A 17,491-nucleotide genomic window follows, 5' to 3' on the forward strand; every position below is an offset into this window, starting at 1 on the left:
TTCTGCCCAGCTGACTCTCAAATCATAGTGATTCAGTAAATAATTACTTAATTGCACATGTATATCATGAAATAATTTAGCTTTCTACACTTCTGTTTCTAGATAAGAAAATAGGAAGTTGTAATATATCCATTTGTGTTGTTTATATGACTTCTGGGAGTTTGGATAGGTATTTTCTCTATGCATGCAATAACTATAATTATAATAACTATTGCTCATCTCTCAAATAATGCTTTGTTATTAACAGAATTTCTTTCCAACAGAATTGTATGTTAAATATTTCATTTCTGCCTGTTTCCTTTTAATTCCTCAGCTGATTTTGGGGATTATGATCAATATGAATCACAAGAATTTCTACAGAGATTTGCCTTGTTTCCTGTGGTAAGGATGATCAAGTTTCTCTTGCCTTTCTCTCATGTTTGGAAACATTTAAAAGAGAGATTTAAAAAAATAAAATTAATCCTGCATGCTATTACAGGTAGTCCTCGATTTACGACCACAATTGAGCCCAAAATTTCTGTTACTAAGCAAGACAGTTGTTAAGTGAATTTTATGACATTTCTTGCCACAGTTGTTAAGCTAATATCATAGTTGTTAAGTGAATCATGACCATGGGGATGCTATAATGATTATAAGGGGGAAAACAATAATAAATCACTTTTTTGTTGTAAATTCAAATATTCACTAAACAAACTAGTTAAATTAGTCAAGGACTAATGTACATCCAGCTTGCAATATATATAAAAAAAATCTTTCAAAAAAAAATCTGTGACTTGGGACATTTGAAATGTGAAAGATAGATTAACACAGATCAAACTATTCAATATAGATCCCATCTGAATTCCTTTAAATATCAGAATTGGGAAATAAAAAATGATTAGGTTTTTCTGATTTCAAACAATGGATATAAATTTATTATTTTGTGCATGTTTATATAAATCAGATTAAATATTATTGTTTATATGGGTACCATCAATACTTGCTCAGTTTATTTGTTTTCTGTGGATATTTCAACTAAGTTATTTACTGTGAATGTTTTAATTATTGATCTTATATAAGCTGCTATGAGTGTATTGGTTTGATGACATAGATACTGTATATAAATAACTGAAAGAAAGGCAGATGGAGTAGTATATGTTCATATTTTTAATTAATGCCTGCCAACAAAATGAGTTTAGGATGTCAACAATGGATAGAGGAATAAACACAATTGTTTTCCATTTTTAAGGGCTGGTTGCAAGATGAGAAGATGTTAGAAGAAGCAACTCAGAAAGTGGCATTACTCCACCAAAAATATAGGTATTGGTTCTGAATTTATGACATTGCTTCAAGTCTGAAAGTCTGCCAGATGAGTGCATACTGAATTGTTGCTATAAAATAGGGAACTGTTTAAATTAGGATTGATGATGAGAAATTTAGTTCCTATGTCAACAGAAATCAACTGTGTTAACACAAAGTCCTCTTCTGGCCCAGTGATTGAATCTGGTGAATCTATTTATCATTCTTTTGAAGAATAACTACAAAACAACAACAACAACAACACTGTAAGCTTACAGTAGGTTTAACATGTATTTTAAACTGTGATCCTGACGAATGTAGGAGGCAAAAAGTATTTCATCTTTTCAGCATCGTTGCCCTGCTTGATGTGGCTCTTAGGCTACTGAAAACCCCTGTTTATTAATAGTTGTAAACATCTAATACTTTCCATTGATCAGAAAGTCATGATAAATAGTGATAATCAATTCTGGTTTAAAGGGAAACAGTTTTGCTTTAATAATATTATACTTACAAACTGTTTGAATATGGAGCATGGATGCCTTAGAATCATTAACTACAGTTTTTAGAAGCCCAACCTTTTCTTTGTAGTGGCCCTATGTTTGGAATCTGCAACAGATCTATTAAATTCTGCTTATGATAGATTTGCAAGAGACCTAAAAATACAAATATCATTTGCTCCTTGTAATATTTTGTATTTTGTGTGTTATTTTATGGTTGGATTTAAATTATTGTGATTTCCTTGTTTGTAGGTTAGTGAGTTTATATAAAGCAAATCACAAAATTTATTTAAGATGATTACTGAATCAGCTTAATTTTTTTGAATTTTCAGAATACATTGAATCATAAAATAACTTTGTAGTCTTGAGTTTATAAGATATGGTGAACTACTGTATATGTGTGTGTGTACATATACATCTGAGTCTTTGCTGATCTGGTTTATTGTGTTAGAGAAAATCACATTTTTGAAGCAATTTATGTATGTAAACTTTAAGCGATATACCCTTCCAAAAAGTATTTCTGATACAGACAGAAACTAAGTGTTCCAAGAAACCAGTTGGCCAATTAAGTTTTTTTCTTTCCTTCTTTTGAAGGGGCCTCACACCACCTGATGCAGAGATGTTATATATGCAAGAAGTTGAGAGAATGGAAGGTTATGGTGAAGAGACCTATCCTGCTAAGGTAAAAGTTAACTTTACTGAAGGTCTGTGCCAGTCAATGTTGCACAAATATGATAATTAACTTCCCTGCATTTTTAATTTTCTTTTAAAGGTATCCTTTCATCTTGTTATAACCCAGTTAATGTTTTTTGTTAAAACCTTTAGCACAAACACCTAGATGTCAATCTAGAAATAGGATTGGAGTTTCTATTTAGAATGCAAAAAATTACATTGAAAATATTCTGGATTTCATGTTAACCAATAAATATAGCAAACATAATCTTGTAATATGTAAAAATTGTATTCTGTATAAATAAAATGAGTTCAGTACATTGACAATTTTGTGTCATCAGTATGCAACTTACAGTTAGAAGAAGCTCTGCAGGATCTTCTAGGAAGTATTTATTTATTTATTTATTTATTTATTTATTTATTTATTTATTTATTTATTTATTTAATCTAATTTTTATACCTCCCTTCTCCCAAAGGACTCGGGGCGGTGCACAGCCAAAGATAAAACAAACACATATATAAAATTTAAAAGCAATTTAAAAACATATTAAATAATTTGGCCCCGACATCATTAAAACAAAAACAACCCATTAAAATTAATGTTTTGGCCAGCCCAGCTTGTTGGAACAATAACGTCTTGAGGGCATGGCGAAAGGTGCGTAGGTCAGAGATCATCTGTATCTCCGGGGGCAATTCATTCCAGAGGGCGGGTGCCCCCATAGAGAAGGCTCTCCCCCTGGGGGTTGCCAGTCGACATTGTTTGACCAACGGTACCCTGAGGAGTCGGTGGGAGGCTATCGGTAACAGAAGGCGATCTCGTAAGTACCCAGGTCCTAAGCCATGGAGCGCTCTAAAGATGGTAACCAACATCTTGAATCATACCCGGAAGACTACCGGGAGCCAGTGCAGCTCGCGCAGGACAGGTGTTACATGGGAGTGCTGTGTCGCTCCCATAATCACCCGCATGGCCGCATTCTGGACCAGTTGGAGCCTCTGGGTGCTCTTCATGGGGAGCCCCATGTAGAGAGCATTACAGTAGTCCAGACGTACTGGCTGAGGGCAAACAAGCTGAAGCTAAACTTAGATAATGTGTTCTCAAGCCCAGGAATTAAGAAGGTGACTTATTCTGGAGTAGGTAGTTTATCCTCTGAGGAACAGGTTCATTGTTTGGGGACTAATCTCAATTCCCAATTGTCACTAGAGGCATCATTGGTCTCAATGGTAATGAAAAGATAAACCTAATTTTCACTGGTTGCAGGGTACAACCCTTCTGGACTAGGATAGTCTGGCCTCAGTTATCTATCCTCTATCCTCTAATAATTTAAGATTTAGATTACTGTAATTTCCTTTTCTGGGCTATCTTTGAAGACAGCGTGGAAACTGCAGTTATACAAAGCATAAGTGTCTGATTGCTAAATGGATTGGTGAATGAGATTGTACAACACTGGTCCTAAAAACATTGCACTCATTGCCAGAAGGTTCCATAGTTGCATTTGAAGTGCTGACATTAGTCTGTAAAATCCAAATAGATGAGAATCCCAATATTAAAATAGCACTTAGCAATAACACTTATATATGGCTTCATAGTGCTTTACAGCCCTCTCTAGGTGGTTTACAGAGTCAGCATATTGCTTCCAACAATCCTCATTTTACTGACCTTGGAAGGATGGAAAGCTGAGTCAACCTCGAGCCAGTGAAAATTGAACTGCTGGCAGTCAGCAGAATTAGCCTGCAATTCTGCATTCTAAGCACTGCAGTACCACGGCTCAGGCTATCATGAGCTTCTCGGGGGCTATAAAATCCTACTATAGAAGACTTCCCAGTAACCCCACAAATTGATTTGGTTTACAGAGTGCTGAATTTTTTCAGTGGTAGTACCTCAATTAAGGAAGTGTCTTGAAAGGGAAATATGGATGACCAAAAGCTGTCTTCATTTAGGTGACAGTTAAACATATATCCATTCAGTTTGGCAGATAGAAAATAACAGTAAGTCTGGGATCTGTGGTTTTTGGATTTCATATTGCAGAGGCTATATGAATATATCATTCCAGTATTATGCTTAGGAGGATGACCAATGTTTTGGTATGCAAATATGGCAACTACTATTTCTGGGCATGCACAGCGTGCAATCCAAAGTGTCCAATAATGAGTTTATAGAATGCTTGTATAATCCTACAGGGATTGCATATATTAATTTTTAAAATTACCTTTTAATTAATGTTTCTATTATTTGCATGATTATTGGTTAATCATTTACTTAATGTTATTTATGTTGCTCTTTGATAAATTACTGATAAGAATAATATTTTTGTAATAACTGAATGTCGAAAGCATTAATTATTTAGGGGATTTTAGGAGATGTGATGTATAAGAAAACAAAGCTATTTCCTTATTCTAGGAAGCAGTGCCCTCAATAATATCCTCAAATGATCCCTTTTTTATTAGATAATCAGGTTAACATGTTGGCATATCATTTTTGCAATATAATTTAAATTTTCATCTAGCTGGGGCTGAATGATTGCCGTACTAACATTAACAACTCATTTTTTTCGTTTTCATTATCTAGGATAGCCAAGGAAGTGATATATTCATCGGAGCTTGTCTTGATGGAATTTTTGTCAAGCATAAAAATGGTCGGCCTCCTGTAATATTTAGGTGAGTTTTTTCCCCAAGCAAGATGGGAAGTGTGATGTTTCATAATCGTAACAATTTCTAGGTATTAGAGCTAAGTAAGAACATATTGCCAGTGCTAAAGCCATACAGGATATAAAGCTAATGAGACCTGTACTGTGATTAATTGACATGCCATCAAGTCACATAAATAGATTTCCTCCATAATAATCTGTGCCTAAACTGGTATTTCAGGTCTTTCAACAATGCACTCATCACCAGTATAAGGGAGTCTATCCGCCTTGCTGCCGATTGTCCTCTTCTCTTTCCCTTCACCTTTCCCAGCATTAGAGCCTTTCTCCAGAGACCTAGTTCTTCACATAATGTGTCTGAAGTAGGATAACCTGGACCTGATTATTTGTGTGTCAAGTGAGAACTCTAGGTTGATTTGTTTCCTTTGCTATCTACTGTATTCGCAGGGATCTTTTCTATAAAGCACCAATACTCTTCCTATCCTATTCCTAGCTCATTTTCCCCCTTCCAAGTTAGTAGACAGGGTTCCAAATTCAAGGGGTAAGTTTGACTTTAAATCGGCTGCCTTCAATGAGAAGCTCTTCCTGAAATTGGGGAATCCCTAGCTGAGAAAGTCTCAGGAAGAACACAGAAAGCATAAGGTTCAAGCACAGCTGGACAGGAGGATTGAGATCCAAAGTCTTCTAACTCTTGTCCGCTTTTTCCTCCCACATTCCTATTTTACCCACATCAATACGTAACTTAAAAGGCTCACAAAGAGAGATTTGAGGATACAGCTATGATAGAATAAATTTACTAATACAAAAGCCTTTAGTAATAAATAAAATCAGCCACTACAAACTCTAGGATACAAATGGTATTTGCAGCAGCAGTCTCCAGATTCAAATAGTACATCAGTTTTCCCACCCTTAGATTGTAATGAATCAGAGGCACTTGTTTCTCAGTAGAAGAAATAGTTGGCAGTGGTACATTGCTCCTGGTTTCAAGCCACCAGCGTTGGATTTTGCCAGCTCTAGTTGCTGACCAGAAGAAATGGCAGGGTACCAAATGATAATCCTTCTTCCCTGTTTGTAATTATGTAGGACTCTGGTGTATAAGATCTTTGTCCCCGACCTCAGGTGGTGTTAGTTCAGCTTTTGCAATCCCTTGTGTGGAGACTAAAGCAAAAGCAAGCAACCTGATTATAGCTTTGAAGTTGAAATATGGAAGGGAACTAACAACTTCTGCAAATGTGCAATAATAGCAAATCAATATATTTTTTACACAGGGAACTACAACAATGTGTGAAAGTTATGGGTGCTTAAGTTTCTGTCATTATTCTTTTCATACGCAGGTGGCATGACATTGCTAATATGACCCACAACAAATCTTTTTTTGCATTAGAATTAGCCAATAAAGAAGAGACAATCCAGTTCCAAACTGTGAGTTTTTATTTTGATACATTTTAAACAATTGTGATACGAGGAAGAAATCTCTATAAATGAGAATATATATATAGATATGTCTGTGTATGATATATGAGTCTGTATGCATGTGGGAGAGAAAGTTTGTGTATCTGAAGGATGACGGTCTTTTAATTTTTTATACTCTCTTGCTATTAGAGCAAATATTACCATAAATTAAATAATCCATTAGCAGCCAACATATTTGGACAGGAACAATTCTCTTCTCCCTACCAATATTCATATACATATATCTGTCATATGTTCTGCACTTTATCATCATAGCATTCAGTAAATTAAAATATATTTATTTTCATCTCTCTCAAGAGAACTCCAGGCACTGCCTGTATGTTCTTTAAGAGGATGTTTCCAAGCCAGATTTTTGTAATGAAATAATTCTGCTTTATTCAGAGATATAGATAGTATCATACTTTTTCTACTTTTGGCCTATTTTTTCCTCTTTATTTATAAAGTATTTGCCACAAAACAGGTCTGATTATGGCAAAACATGATTTGCTACTATTATTTCTCTCTGTGTTTGGCTAATATTGCATTATTGATAGTGAAATACTGCTATATTTTATATTTTTAAAACAATTTTATCAGTTTCATTGCATTTTTAAATATGGTTTATCATAATCCTACATTTATATGATAAAAGATACATGCCTATATTGTAAAGGAAGAAGAGTCTGCATCTGTTTCCTGTTTTGATAGCCATTATTCCTATCTCTGTGTGAAGTAACTCTCACAGATATAATAACTGTTTTGTAATGAATTCTGAGGAAGCCCAATATAAGCTTACATTGCAATAATAGTATCGTACCTGTGGTATATGACTTGAATTGTTTTGAGCTTGTTGCATTTGATTGTTCATATGTGGGGATCATAAAGAAAGAATCTCTAGAGACGGCAGGCTTGTGTACTGGGTGGGATTTTGCTTGTGTCTGCTGTGCATGACCTTTTTGCTGGGCCCATCCAAGAACCTGCTTTGTTTCACATGTATCTTTTCTGTTTGACAGGAAGATATGGAAACAGCAAAATATGTGTGGAGGATGTGTGTGGCCAGACACAAATTTTACAAATTAAATAAATGTAGCCTGTAAGTACCATATCTTTTAGCTTCTTAACTGCATTTGATTTTTATAAATAGTTAACTTACTTTCTTTTTGAAAGCATATTCCTGATGCTGGGACTTAATTATCTTAGACATTTTGCTTTCAGCACTCATATAGGCAGCCGTGTATGGTGAAAAAGGTTTTCTTGCTGCAGGCTCTGACTAAATGGATTGAACTGTGAGAAAATATTACTTGGATATAATTCTGTTTTGTTACTTAGTTTGTGTAGTGTCTTTAAAAAAAAACTTTCTCCAGTTTATTTTCTTACACTGGTGGACTTCCTGAATAATTTTATCTCTGGTACATTCATTAAGAAGCACAATTGTAATAGTCATTGGTTTTGTTTTTTTTCAAAATTGCAAGCTTGGAGTTTTCATCTTTACATCCTATGTTATTTTCAGACAAATATACACCTGAGAAAGGATCATAATTGATATTTTAAAACATATATATTTTATTAGGTGGAGAGGGCTCAGAGAGCAGGAAAATATTTCCCCACTTATATTGGGAAGGGTTGTTCCCTTGATAACTCTGTTGATTCATTCTTGATCTAAGACTGAACAGGGAGGGGGGATTGGTTAGGAAGGAAAAATTAATTATTAAAAATCTAGGAATCAATCTAGAGGGAAGACTTTTTGGATGAGGATGGATATGACTAGGTCTGGAAATTTCAGAGGGGAAAAAAAGTAGAAACAAGATTGTCTCTCTTTATGTTCCAAAGAGTTCAGTGAATTAGGAAGGCTTTTGCCTAAATCGTATCTGAATGTTATCTTGTATTTCTGGATTAAAAAAAAATGCTTCAGCTGCTTTTGCCTAGATAATGATTCCTGCATTTCTCTATCAGGTTAATCTTTTTTACTTTTTTTTTTGAAGAATGTGTTTTTTAAGACATATCTTCTTTTTGGAAGAATGTGTTTAAAGAAACATCTTATATAAGCAAAAAAAAAAAAAAGATTCAGTTCACTCCCAAATGTAAGTTTGCCACACATATTTGAGGGCCAGAATAAGAACATTGCAAAGTAAAAAAAACCACCTCAGTTAGTATTTTATTTATAGCGGTCAAATTTGTTGTTTTTAAACAATGACTATGTCAGGGTAACACTTCAGTGGATAGATGCATAATAACATCTGGTCTATAGTGTTATAAGGTTTCTGATAAAATCAATTGTATGATAGGCCAAAGTAGTGAAGAGTTGTTTTACAAGGAATGATGGAATGCCATTGTTCATATAAGTGATAGATATCCTGGAAACAGTTTGTAATAAACATTATGGGCATGTTAAAAATGTACCAGCACTAAGTACATTTTTGAAATTCATTTTTAAAAAATGTAAACAAAGAAGAAAGAAGTCTGCTTCAAAGAATAGCCAAGAAATGGAAATGGAGCTATGAGGAGAGCCATGTTAACAGATGTGATGCCTATTATAGTGCCTTTTCTTTTCCTTCTATGACCTAAAACCCTCCATATTGTAAATAATCAAGCACCTTTGCAAAAGTTCTTAGTTCTGGAAAACCATAACTTCATAGTCTTTAGCTATCTTTTTCCATTTTTTGCACTTTCCTTTTAGAAACATTTTAAAACTTTTGAAGAGACTCATCTATTTTAAGCCATAAAGTGTAAAAGAAAGAGAAGAAAGATTAATTGTACTAGCCAAAATTGCCAGAATTTCAGTGTTGATCCTTGATAGTCTGAGGGTTGCAAAATGAGACTATGGGGGTGCTTTTGCTCTAGTTGCATACAGTCACTCTATTTTGTATGTAATAAATGTGCAATGTTAATTATGAAAAAAAGAAAATTGTTCATGAAAGATGATGCTGAGCTTCAGATCATGAACAGGATTCATAAAATCTTAATATGTTAGATGTACTCAGGTTTGCTTCTCAGAATAAATGTGTAAGCAAATAAAGCTCTTTTCAGCCTAATGTTGGAGTTGGGATTTAAGCATGTACAGTACTTGAATTATTTTATAGGAGATGTTTTTGTCTCCTGGTTTGCTTAATCTACACAGCTGACTTTTCCCCCCTAGAGATGAGGATGCAAAATAGTTCTGCATTGTTATCAGGAAAACTATATAAACATGTCCATGAAATCACCAGGAGTTGTTCAGCTCAAGGGACTTTTTTTACCTTTCATGTAAATTAGGAATTCATATTTTAAAATAGCAGTAATCATTCTTTTCCTTTTAACTCAGGCCTAGTGGTTAAAATCAGAGAACATGGGTTCCCATAGCTATCTAACAGAACCCTTCTTCTGTAAAAACAAGCTTATGTTTGCTGCCTAAGAAGAGTTGGGTCTTAAACAAGGAGAGATGTTACCCTTAAGAAACCAACTTAACCTATTATGATGTCACATTTGTTTATAGCCAACATCCATTTTCTTAATGAGCTATTTCATTGCCTCTGTTTTGTCTGCATGTACCTTGTCTTTAGAGATTCCCCAGATTCTTCGCCTGAGGAAGGCTCTCAGAAATCTTTCCTCATTCTTGCCTTTCCACGCTTTCCAATTCTTTCTCGTCCTTCTCTGCCCAAAGGGTGAGCCAAAACACAAAACCTTTCTTTCTTTCTTCTTGCCTCCTGCACACTTTGCATGCCTAGTATTTATAGTGCTCCCATATTTACTTGTGCACCCACAGCGATTTGATTTAAAGAAGCCATCCCTCTGGACCTTGATTTCCAATAAATATACCATCTCCCTATCTGTCTGTGCCCTACACATATGAAGAATGTGGGTGTGGGTATGTAAGATTTGTCATTTTGTTTCAGAATAAAAATGTTAGGTTGGTGTTTACAAGAATAGGTAAACATTGTTGATAAGCCAATGATTTCTGTAACAAGGCCAATTAATACAGAATACAAGATACGCAAAAAGAAATCATTTGGGGGAGCCCTTAACAACATATTACTCCTTTTGTATGTGGGAACAGAGCTGAGTCAGAGAAAGTTCAAAAGCCATAATTTCTGTTAGAATGCAACCATCCACATATCTTGAGCTGTAATCAATTTTAACCATGGTATGAATTATCTATAAACAAGACCAGTAGGTTTTAGGTGAACAACTATAGCTCCTATTTTCAATTCCTGGCATGTTCTTTTCTTTTTAATGGCACTTGTCATTCATCTCTTTGGACTGGTTAGATATTTGGGAATGGCACAAAAAGAAACCATAAGCCGCAAAAATGATCTTTGCTAAAGTATTCTTGCTATAAGTTAGACAACAAATAAACTACATCTTAACCATGATTTACTGCCTTAAAACAATCTATATAATTTTCACAGACCCCATCCACATATTGTACTACTAGTACATATTGTACACAATGTTAGGAACTTGCTTATCTCTGGAGGAAGGGAGAGAAACCAACCGATAGCCGATCGGTGAGACTAGATTGAAGCTGCTGTGCCTAAAGATATGGAGGCATGTTAGCAGGGTGCACAAAAGCCAGGAATCTTTGTCTGAAAGATTCCTTAAAGGAGGTAGGTAAAAAGGAAGTTAGCTGTTAAGGAAAAAGGACAAATGTCACCTGAACCAGACAAAAGAAGCTGGGCCTGAGCACATTGAAAACCCTTTCCCAAATCCCATCAACACATACCAGACTTGTAAATTAACAAGGCAAGAGTAGCTGCCAGTCTTGTCAACTCAAGGGGGATAAAAGGGATCCTGAAGCCCTCCCATTCTTTGAGTTGTTTTTGCATCCAGACTTAGTGGCTTCTGACTCTCTGGCTAGTGCCTGCCAGCCTAGTTGAGAAGGACGTGGGTAAAGCTGGATGGATATAAGTGTGGATGAATGTGTGTGTAGAGCAAATAGAGTGGCTATTTTCCAGGGCTCTGAGTAAAGATGAGTGACTGTAAATTGAACTTGGGAGTGCATGTAACAACTGTCTCACCTGCCTTAATAAAAAAAACCATGTTTCACATTTGAACATTAATCTAGTTTCTTTCCAGGTGATGAGTTTGAGCACTGCTAATCAAAAAGCATGTATCTCCTCCTCCTCCTTGGATTTTTTAATAGAGAAAAACACATTGAAATTAATGGCGTAAAAATCTTAAAAGATGATACCTGCTATTTTTGTTCACTTAAATCACAGGTTTTAGAGTAACATTGTTTTATTTTTCAAATGCTATACCAGGCTATGTGGAGCATTATATGAAATTCATATATATCTTACTATATATTAGTAATAGATTGGTCCATGTGTAGTCTATGTTGATTCGATTTCTCTGGGCTGTGGTGTGTCAATCAATGCAGGCCTGGCTTTCTTCAAAAGTGGGTATCATATCTAGCCATGCATGCTGCTCTGTCCATGTTTGCCAGTATGTCCTCTGTTTGATAAAACTACATATAGCATTGACAAAAATAAATCTCCCTTCCCCATCATTTAGTCTATCAACAAACAAAGAAAAGAGGAAGATTATTTTGAAGTTTGCTTAGAAATTCACTGGTTATGATTAATCGCATAACTTGCAGTTAGGTTGTAACTGAATTAGTTATAGTTCAGGTAGGTGAACTCTGCTGATGGCTAAGCAATATTTATTATTTCTTTATTTTTTATATCACCCATCTATCCAATAATTGTTTTGTATATCATTTTTCATAGTCTGTTACATTTCTGAAAATTTAAATGGTTTCCCCCCTGGTAGTCTAATACGAACGAATGAAATATTGCTATGTTATCTGATGAGTATTCATAGTCTTTTTGACTGCCACTGGAGGAGATGCTTATACTAACATACATTATTTTGAACTGATGCAATACGCTTCCAGCTATGGATGATTAAATCTACATATAGTATGTAACGTGATGGCAAGTGTCTCTTTGGGAGAAGAATCATTTTATGAATTTGAATTGTTGCAAACTACTGTCATAAAGACACTTATTCCCACTAAGCATACTGAAATCTATGAATATGCATGAATAGCACTTCACTGTGATTGATGTCACTACAAAATATGTGTTATGTCATTATGCTTTGTAGACAAGCTCAGACAGTGACAGTGAATCCAGTTAGAAGGCGATCATCCTCCAGGTTGTCTCTGGTAAGCATGCCATACCTGACCTCTTCCTTATTCCTTGAAAACCATAATTGGTCAGTTACTCCAATGAAGTATATTGAGAGATTAAAATAAAATCTGGCAATAAATTAGACAAATGCTAAATGTTGTAACAGTATCCTCTGTTATAAAAGCTAAGCATATCACACAATATTTTAGTATTACACATTTTAGCTTAAGTATATGCATATTCCTTTGCCTGTGCACTGAAATGTAATATACCCAAACACTTTTCAATTATTTTCTCACTGCTTAAAAATATTTTGCTCAAAACTACATACAATATTAAGTTAAAGGAGAAACAACAAACTGAACACTAAGTTCTTTCAAGATATCATATTTACCTGGATAATTTAGATTTAGCCATAGGAATAAACACTTCAAGAGACTTAAGTAGGTAATCTATTCTGTTGACAATATAATATTGCTTCAATCGGATAGGGAAAAATATATAAAAATTACAAAATTTCACAATATTCTCTTTAATATATTTTCAAGTGTCACTTATATTAGTGAAGCTAAGAATTTAGCAAGTATCTAACTCATAAATTAACAAATTTCCAATTTAAATCTGTAAATGCTGAAGAAAATCTAAAGAATAAACGGGTATTATTCTCTTCTTTTTGAAAAATCTTCCTCAGTATAACTTAATATATTTTACAACAATGAATGGGTTCCTATAAGTTGCTTTTTCTGGGAAGCAAATCACATCCACTTCCTAAAATCACACATAACTGTGATTCATTATCCAGCCAATCTTGAATTAGGCTTTCTTGGCAATGCAAGCTTAAGGACACTGCTAATGTACTGATTTTGTTGACTAATCCAGGTTTTTCATTGTAGAGCAAATCCATAATAAAACGGTAACCTGAATTAGTTAATGCATATTTGTTATTTATTTATAAAAAGTATTGGCTGCCCAATGGCTTGTATCCAATGGCTCTGGGTGGAATCAACTGGAGTGAAAGGTGCTGCAGTACATTTTATATAAAATTCATATTTCTATATTTGGTTGTACAGATATCCTGATTCAGTTTTCTTTTATAGGCTAGGAGCTCTGATATGTACCAGCTCCTTCATCTCTGTAAAACTTTCTTGTACTTTTAATTATAATAACCAGAATTGATATTCTTGTGCTCAGACTTAAAGTGCATGTGGATGTTAGAACTGGAGTAAAGTTTCTTTCTAATGGTTATCTATGTTCGCTTACTTCAAGCAGCCCAAACCACAGCCTTATATGATGCCTCCACCACCTCAGTTACACTACAATGGACACTACCCAGAACCATATGCATCCTCACAAGGTAAAATTTCAGCATTTTTAGGAAACTGGAATACTTCACAAAAGAACAAAATTGGAAAATGTGAAAAACATTTGGAGGACGTTATTGAGGAATCATTAATAGTTAATGGTAAACAGTTCTTGGTATATAGGTAGTCCTCGACTTATGACCACAATTGAGCCCAGAATTTATGTTGCTAAGTGAAACATTTGTTAAGGGAATTTTGTCCCATTTTACAACCTTTCTTGCCACCGTTGTTAAGTAAATTATTTATTTCATTTATTTATTTTATTCAATTTGTATCCCACCCTTCTCCTAGTGGACTCAGGGCAGTGCACAGCCAGAACTAAAACACATACCAAATCATTGCAGTTGTTAAATTAATAATGTTGTTAAGTGAATCTGGCTTCCCCATTGACTTTGCTTGTCAGAAGATCATAAAAGCTGATCACATGACCCTTGGACACTGCAACTGTCATAAATATGAATCCATTGCCAAGCATCCAAATTTTGATCACGTGACCAAGGAGATGCTACAATTGTTGTAAGTGTGAAAAGCCGTCATAAGTCACCTTTTTTAGTGCCATTGTAACTTTGAACGGTCACTAAGTGAACTGTTGTAAGTTGAGGACTACCTGTAATCAGTGGTTGGATTCACATAAAGATATAAAGCAGTATGTAAATTCAACAACAATTTATTCAGTAAATTGTGGTTAAACAAAACATGGCTTAGAACATGCAAATTGCTTAGCACCTGAATAAGGAACTGATTATATGACTCTAATGTAAGAAGAGAAGATGTTGCCTTGTCTCATATCAAATTGTTTGTTTCATTAGGTCGGTTGTTGACACTGGCAGCACCTTTCAAGTTCTCCAATTTAAAAAATCCATCATGTGCTAGCTTGTTGTAGGTATTATAGGAAGAGAGCCATGTTTTCTATTGTGACAAAAAAACCTGGAGGAGTCTGCCTTTTGTGACTGCAGCCCATGAAAGTCTTTGCCTTTTAATAAAATGTGTTAGTTAGAAATGTTACTACCAGACTCCTCCTGATCATGTGCTATCTGCATCCTTAAACTGAAGGCTCAGGAGTTTGAACCTGGGTCTTTTTACAAAATATATATTCTACCACCGAGTGTTTCTTTTTACTGCGTATTACCTTAAGTTTCCAGCTGGAAAATACGCCAGCATTTTTATAAGAGCAAAATAGAACCAGTGAACTTTATAATTAATAGCCATACTATTCATGTTTTAGAGGGACAGTAAGAACTAATTACGAAAAACTTGTTCAGCTGGTATGTAGGGAGGATAATTTTTCATTAGAACAACAGCATTCACTCATCCTTCTGGAAGCTATGTGCCAAAGTTGTATGCCATTATGCAAGTATACTATATTTGCAACAATTAGGTTTGAAAAAGGTGTCCTAATGTTGCCAATAAAAAGTCTTTAAGCAATTTTACTGTGTTCTTCTGTTGAAAAAGGCACTGTGTGACTAATTACAATATAAGGAGACTGTTGGGAAGAAAATACCAACTGGAGACCACTGCTTTTCATTTGCTTGGCGGGAGAAAGACTACTTCAGGTTTTCTTTCTCAGGAGGGGAAGGCTGGGGGGGAGTGAGCAGACAAAATATTGTAGGTGAATCTGCAATATTGGTTTTATTTCAATATCTATATTTCATTAAGTAGAAGCTGCTTTTGCCAGTGAGCTGGAATTAGATGTCTTGCACTTTAAGTATTTTAATATTGACAAGGAAGTTGTCATTTACTTACCCATGAAGCCATGGCTTTATTTTTAATTTTAAAAATACATTGGTGAAGTGAAGGAATGGAATTATGATAGCAACTGGGATTTTTTTTTATCTATTTCTACCATTGTGTGGGTATAAATAGATGCCAACATTTATATTCCAGATAATCTCTATGGGACGAACCAGAATGGCTATTACTGCCATTCTCAGACTAGCTTGGACAGAGCGCCGCACGACTACAATGGCAGAATCCGCAATGGTAGTGTCTACAGTGCTCACAGCACAAATTCCTTGAATAACCTGCAGCACTACATGCAGCCATCACCCATGTCCTCCAACCCGAGCATTACCGGCAGTGATGTCCTCCATTCAGATTATGTCCCATCGCATCGACATAGTGCCCTAATACCACCTTCTTATCGGCCTACCCCAGATTATGAGACTGTGATGAAGCAACTAAACCGAGGAATGATGAATTCAGACAAACAGAGTCATTCCATGAGAAACCTTAACATAGGCAATTCATACGCTTACAGTAGGCCTGATGCCCTGGTGTACAGCCAGCCTGAAATCCGAGAACATGCTAACTTTGCTTCCCCCCATTCTGGTCATTACCCATTTAATCTGAATTACAGCTTCCACAGCCAGTCCTCATATCCATATCCCGCTGAAAGGCGCTTGGTGGTTGGAGCCGTGAGCGTTCCTGAGCTAACAAACGTTCAATTGCAAGCCCAAGAATATCCGGCTCCCAACATCATGAAGACGCAAGTATACCGCCCTCCTCCTCCTTATCCTTATCCACGACCTGCTAACAGCACACCAGACCTATCCAGACACTTCTACAGCAGCAATAGCAATCCTGATCTCATCACCCGACGGGTCCATCACTCTGTCCAGACGTTCCAGGAGGACAGCCTACCAGTTGCCCATTCCCTTCAGGAAGTGAGTGAGCCTTTGACATCAGCCCGGCATGCTCAGTTGCAGAAGAGAAACAGCATTGAAATTGCTGGCCTGGCGCACAGTTTTGAGGCCATGAGAATTAAAGAGAGAACCATGTCAGCCTCAACTGCAGATGTGGCTCAGCCAAAGGCGATCCCTTCTGGGTCACAGACTTCGGTATTCCTAGAAAGGGCAAAGCAAGAAGAAATTGAGGAGCAAGAAGACCATGTGAATTATGGGCATAAGAAATCTCTTTCAGATGCAACTATGCTCATTCATAGCAGCGAGGAAGAGGAAGAATGTGAAGATGAAAGCAAAGCTAATCCAGCTCTGCCATTCATCAATGGAAAACCTCAGCTTCCTTCCCTAATGGCATGTTATCCAACAGAATCTTTATTGAACTACCCTTATAGTGCTGTTGCTTCATCTCCTGGTCCTTTGCATATACATGAGCCAAAATTGCACATTACTGAGACTGACAAGAGGGTAAAAGATGTGAGTCCCTCACACATCATGGGTGACTCTCAGGTGCTAAGGAGAGGAGATGGACTGTTAACTCCATCTGTGTCAGAGTCTGACTTAACCATTTCTGCCCGGTATAGAGTGCGGAAGGATTCCATAAAGAAGAGACCAGTGTCTGAATTACTGTCAGGGAAGAAGAATATTGTAGAAGGGCTGCCTCCTTTAGGGGTGAGTTTTCTCAAGACCATCTTCTTTTCTTCTTTTTATGTCATATTTGAAAAGCTCAAATATGATCACACAGGAAACCAGTGGCATCATAAGTATATGTCTCTATTGGGTTTGTCTATTGACAGCGGA

At 35.9% G+C, this 17,491-nt stretch overlaps 1 protein-coding gene across 8 annotated transcripts in view; it reads left to right on the forward strand.

The window, feature by feature from the left end:
• The window catches only part of PTPN21 (protein tyrosine phosphatase non-receptor type 21), a 54,961-nt gene that overhangs the window by 24,656 nt on the left and 12,814 nt on the right, over positions 1-17,491 (forward strand). For 3 of the 8 annotated variants that reach the window (XM_034418287.3, XM_087873116.1, XM_087873121.1), the window contains exons 5-13: positions 314-381; positions 1,229-1,299; positions 2,370-2,457; positions 5,014-5,102; positions 6,424-6,511; positions 7,555-7,634; positions 12,626-12,686; positions 13,918-14,005; positions 15,897-17,362. In XM_034418287.3, coding sequence (XP_034274178.2) covers positions 314-381; positions 1,229-1,299; positions 2,370-2,457; positions 5,014-5,102; positions 6,424-6,511; positions 7,555-7,634; positions 12,626-12,686; positions 13,918-14,005; positions 15,897-17,362 — 2,099 coding nt within the window. Of the gene's footprint in view, positions 1-313; positions 382-1,228; positions 1,300-2,369; positions 2,458-5,013; positions 5,103-6,423; positions 6,512-7,554; positions 7,635-10,080; positions 10,183-12,625; positions 12,687-13,917; positions 14,006-15,896; positions 17,363-17,491 lie in introns of all 8 variants that reach the window. The other 5 variants (XM_034418284.3, XM_087873102.1, XM_087873129.1 and 2 more) reach the window with 3 other exon arrangements.

This window comes from Pantherophis guttatus, chromosome 1, assembly GCF_059756535.1.
Source record: "Pantherophis guttatus breed Tessera chromosome 1, ASM5975653v1, whole genome shotgun sequence".
Taxonomy (NCBI): Eukaryota; Metazoa; Chordata; class Lepidosauria; order Squamata; family Colubridae; genus Pantherophis; species Pantherophis guttatus.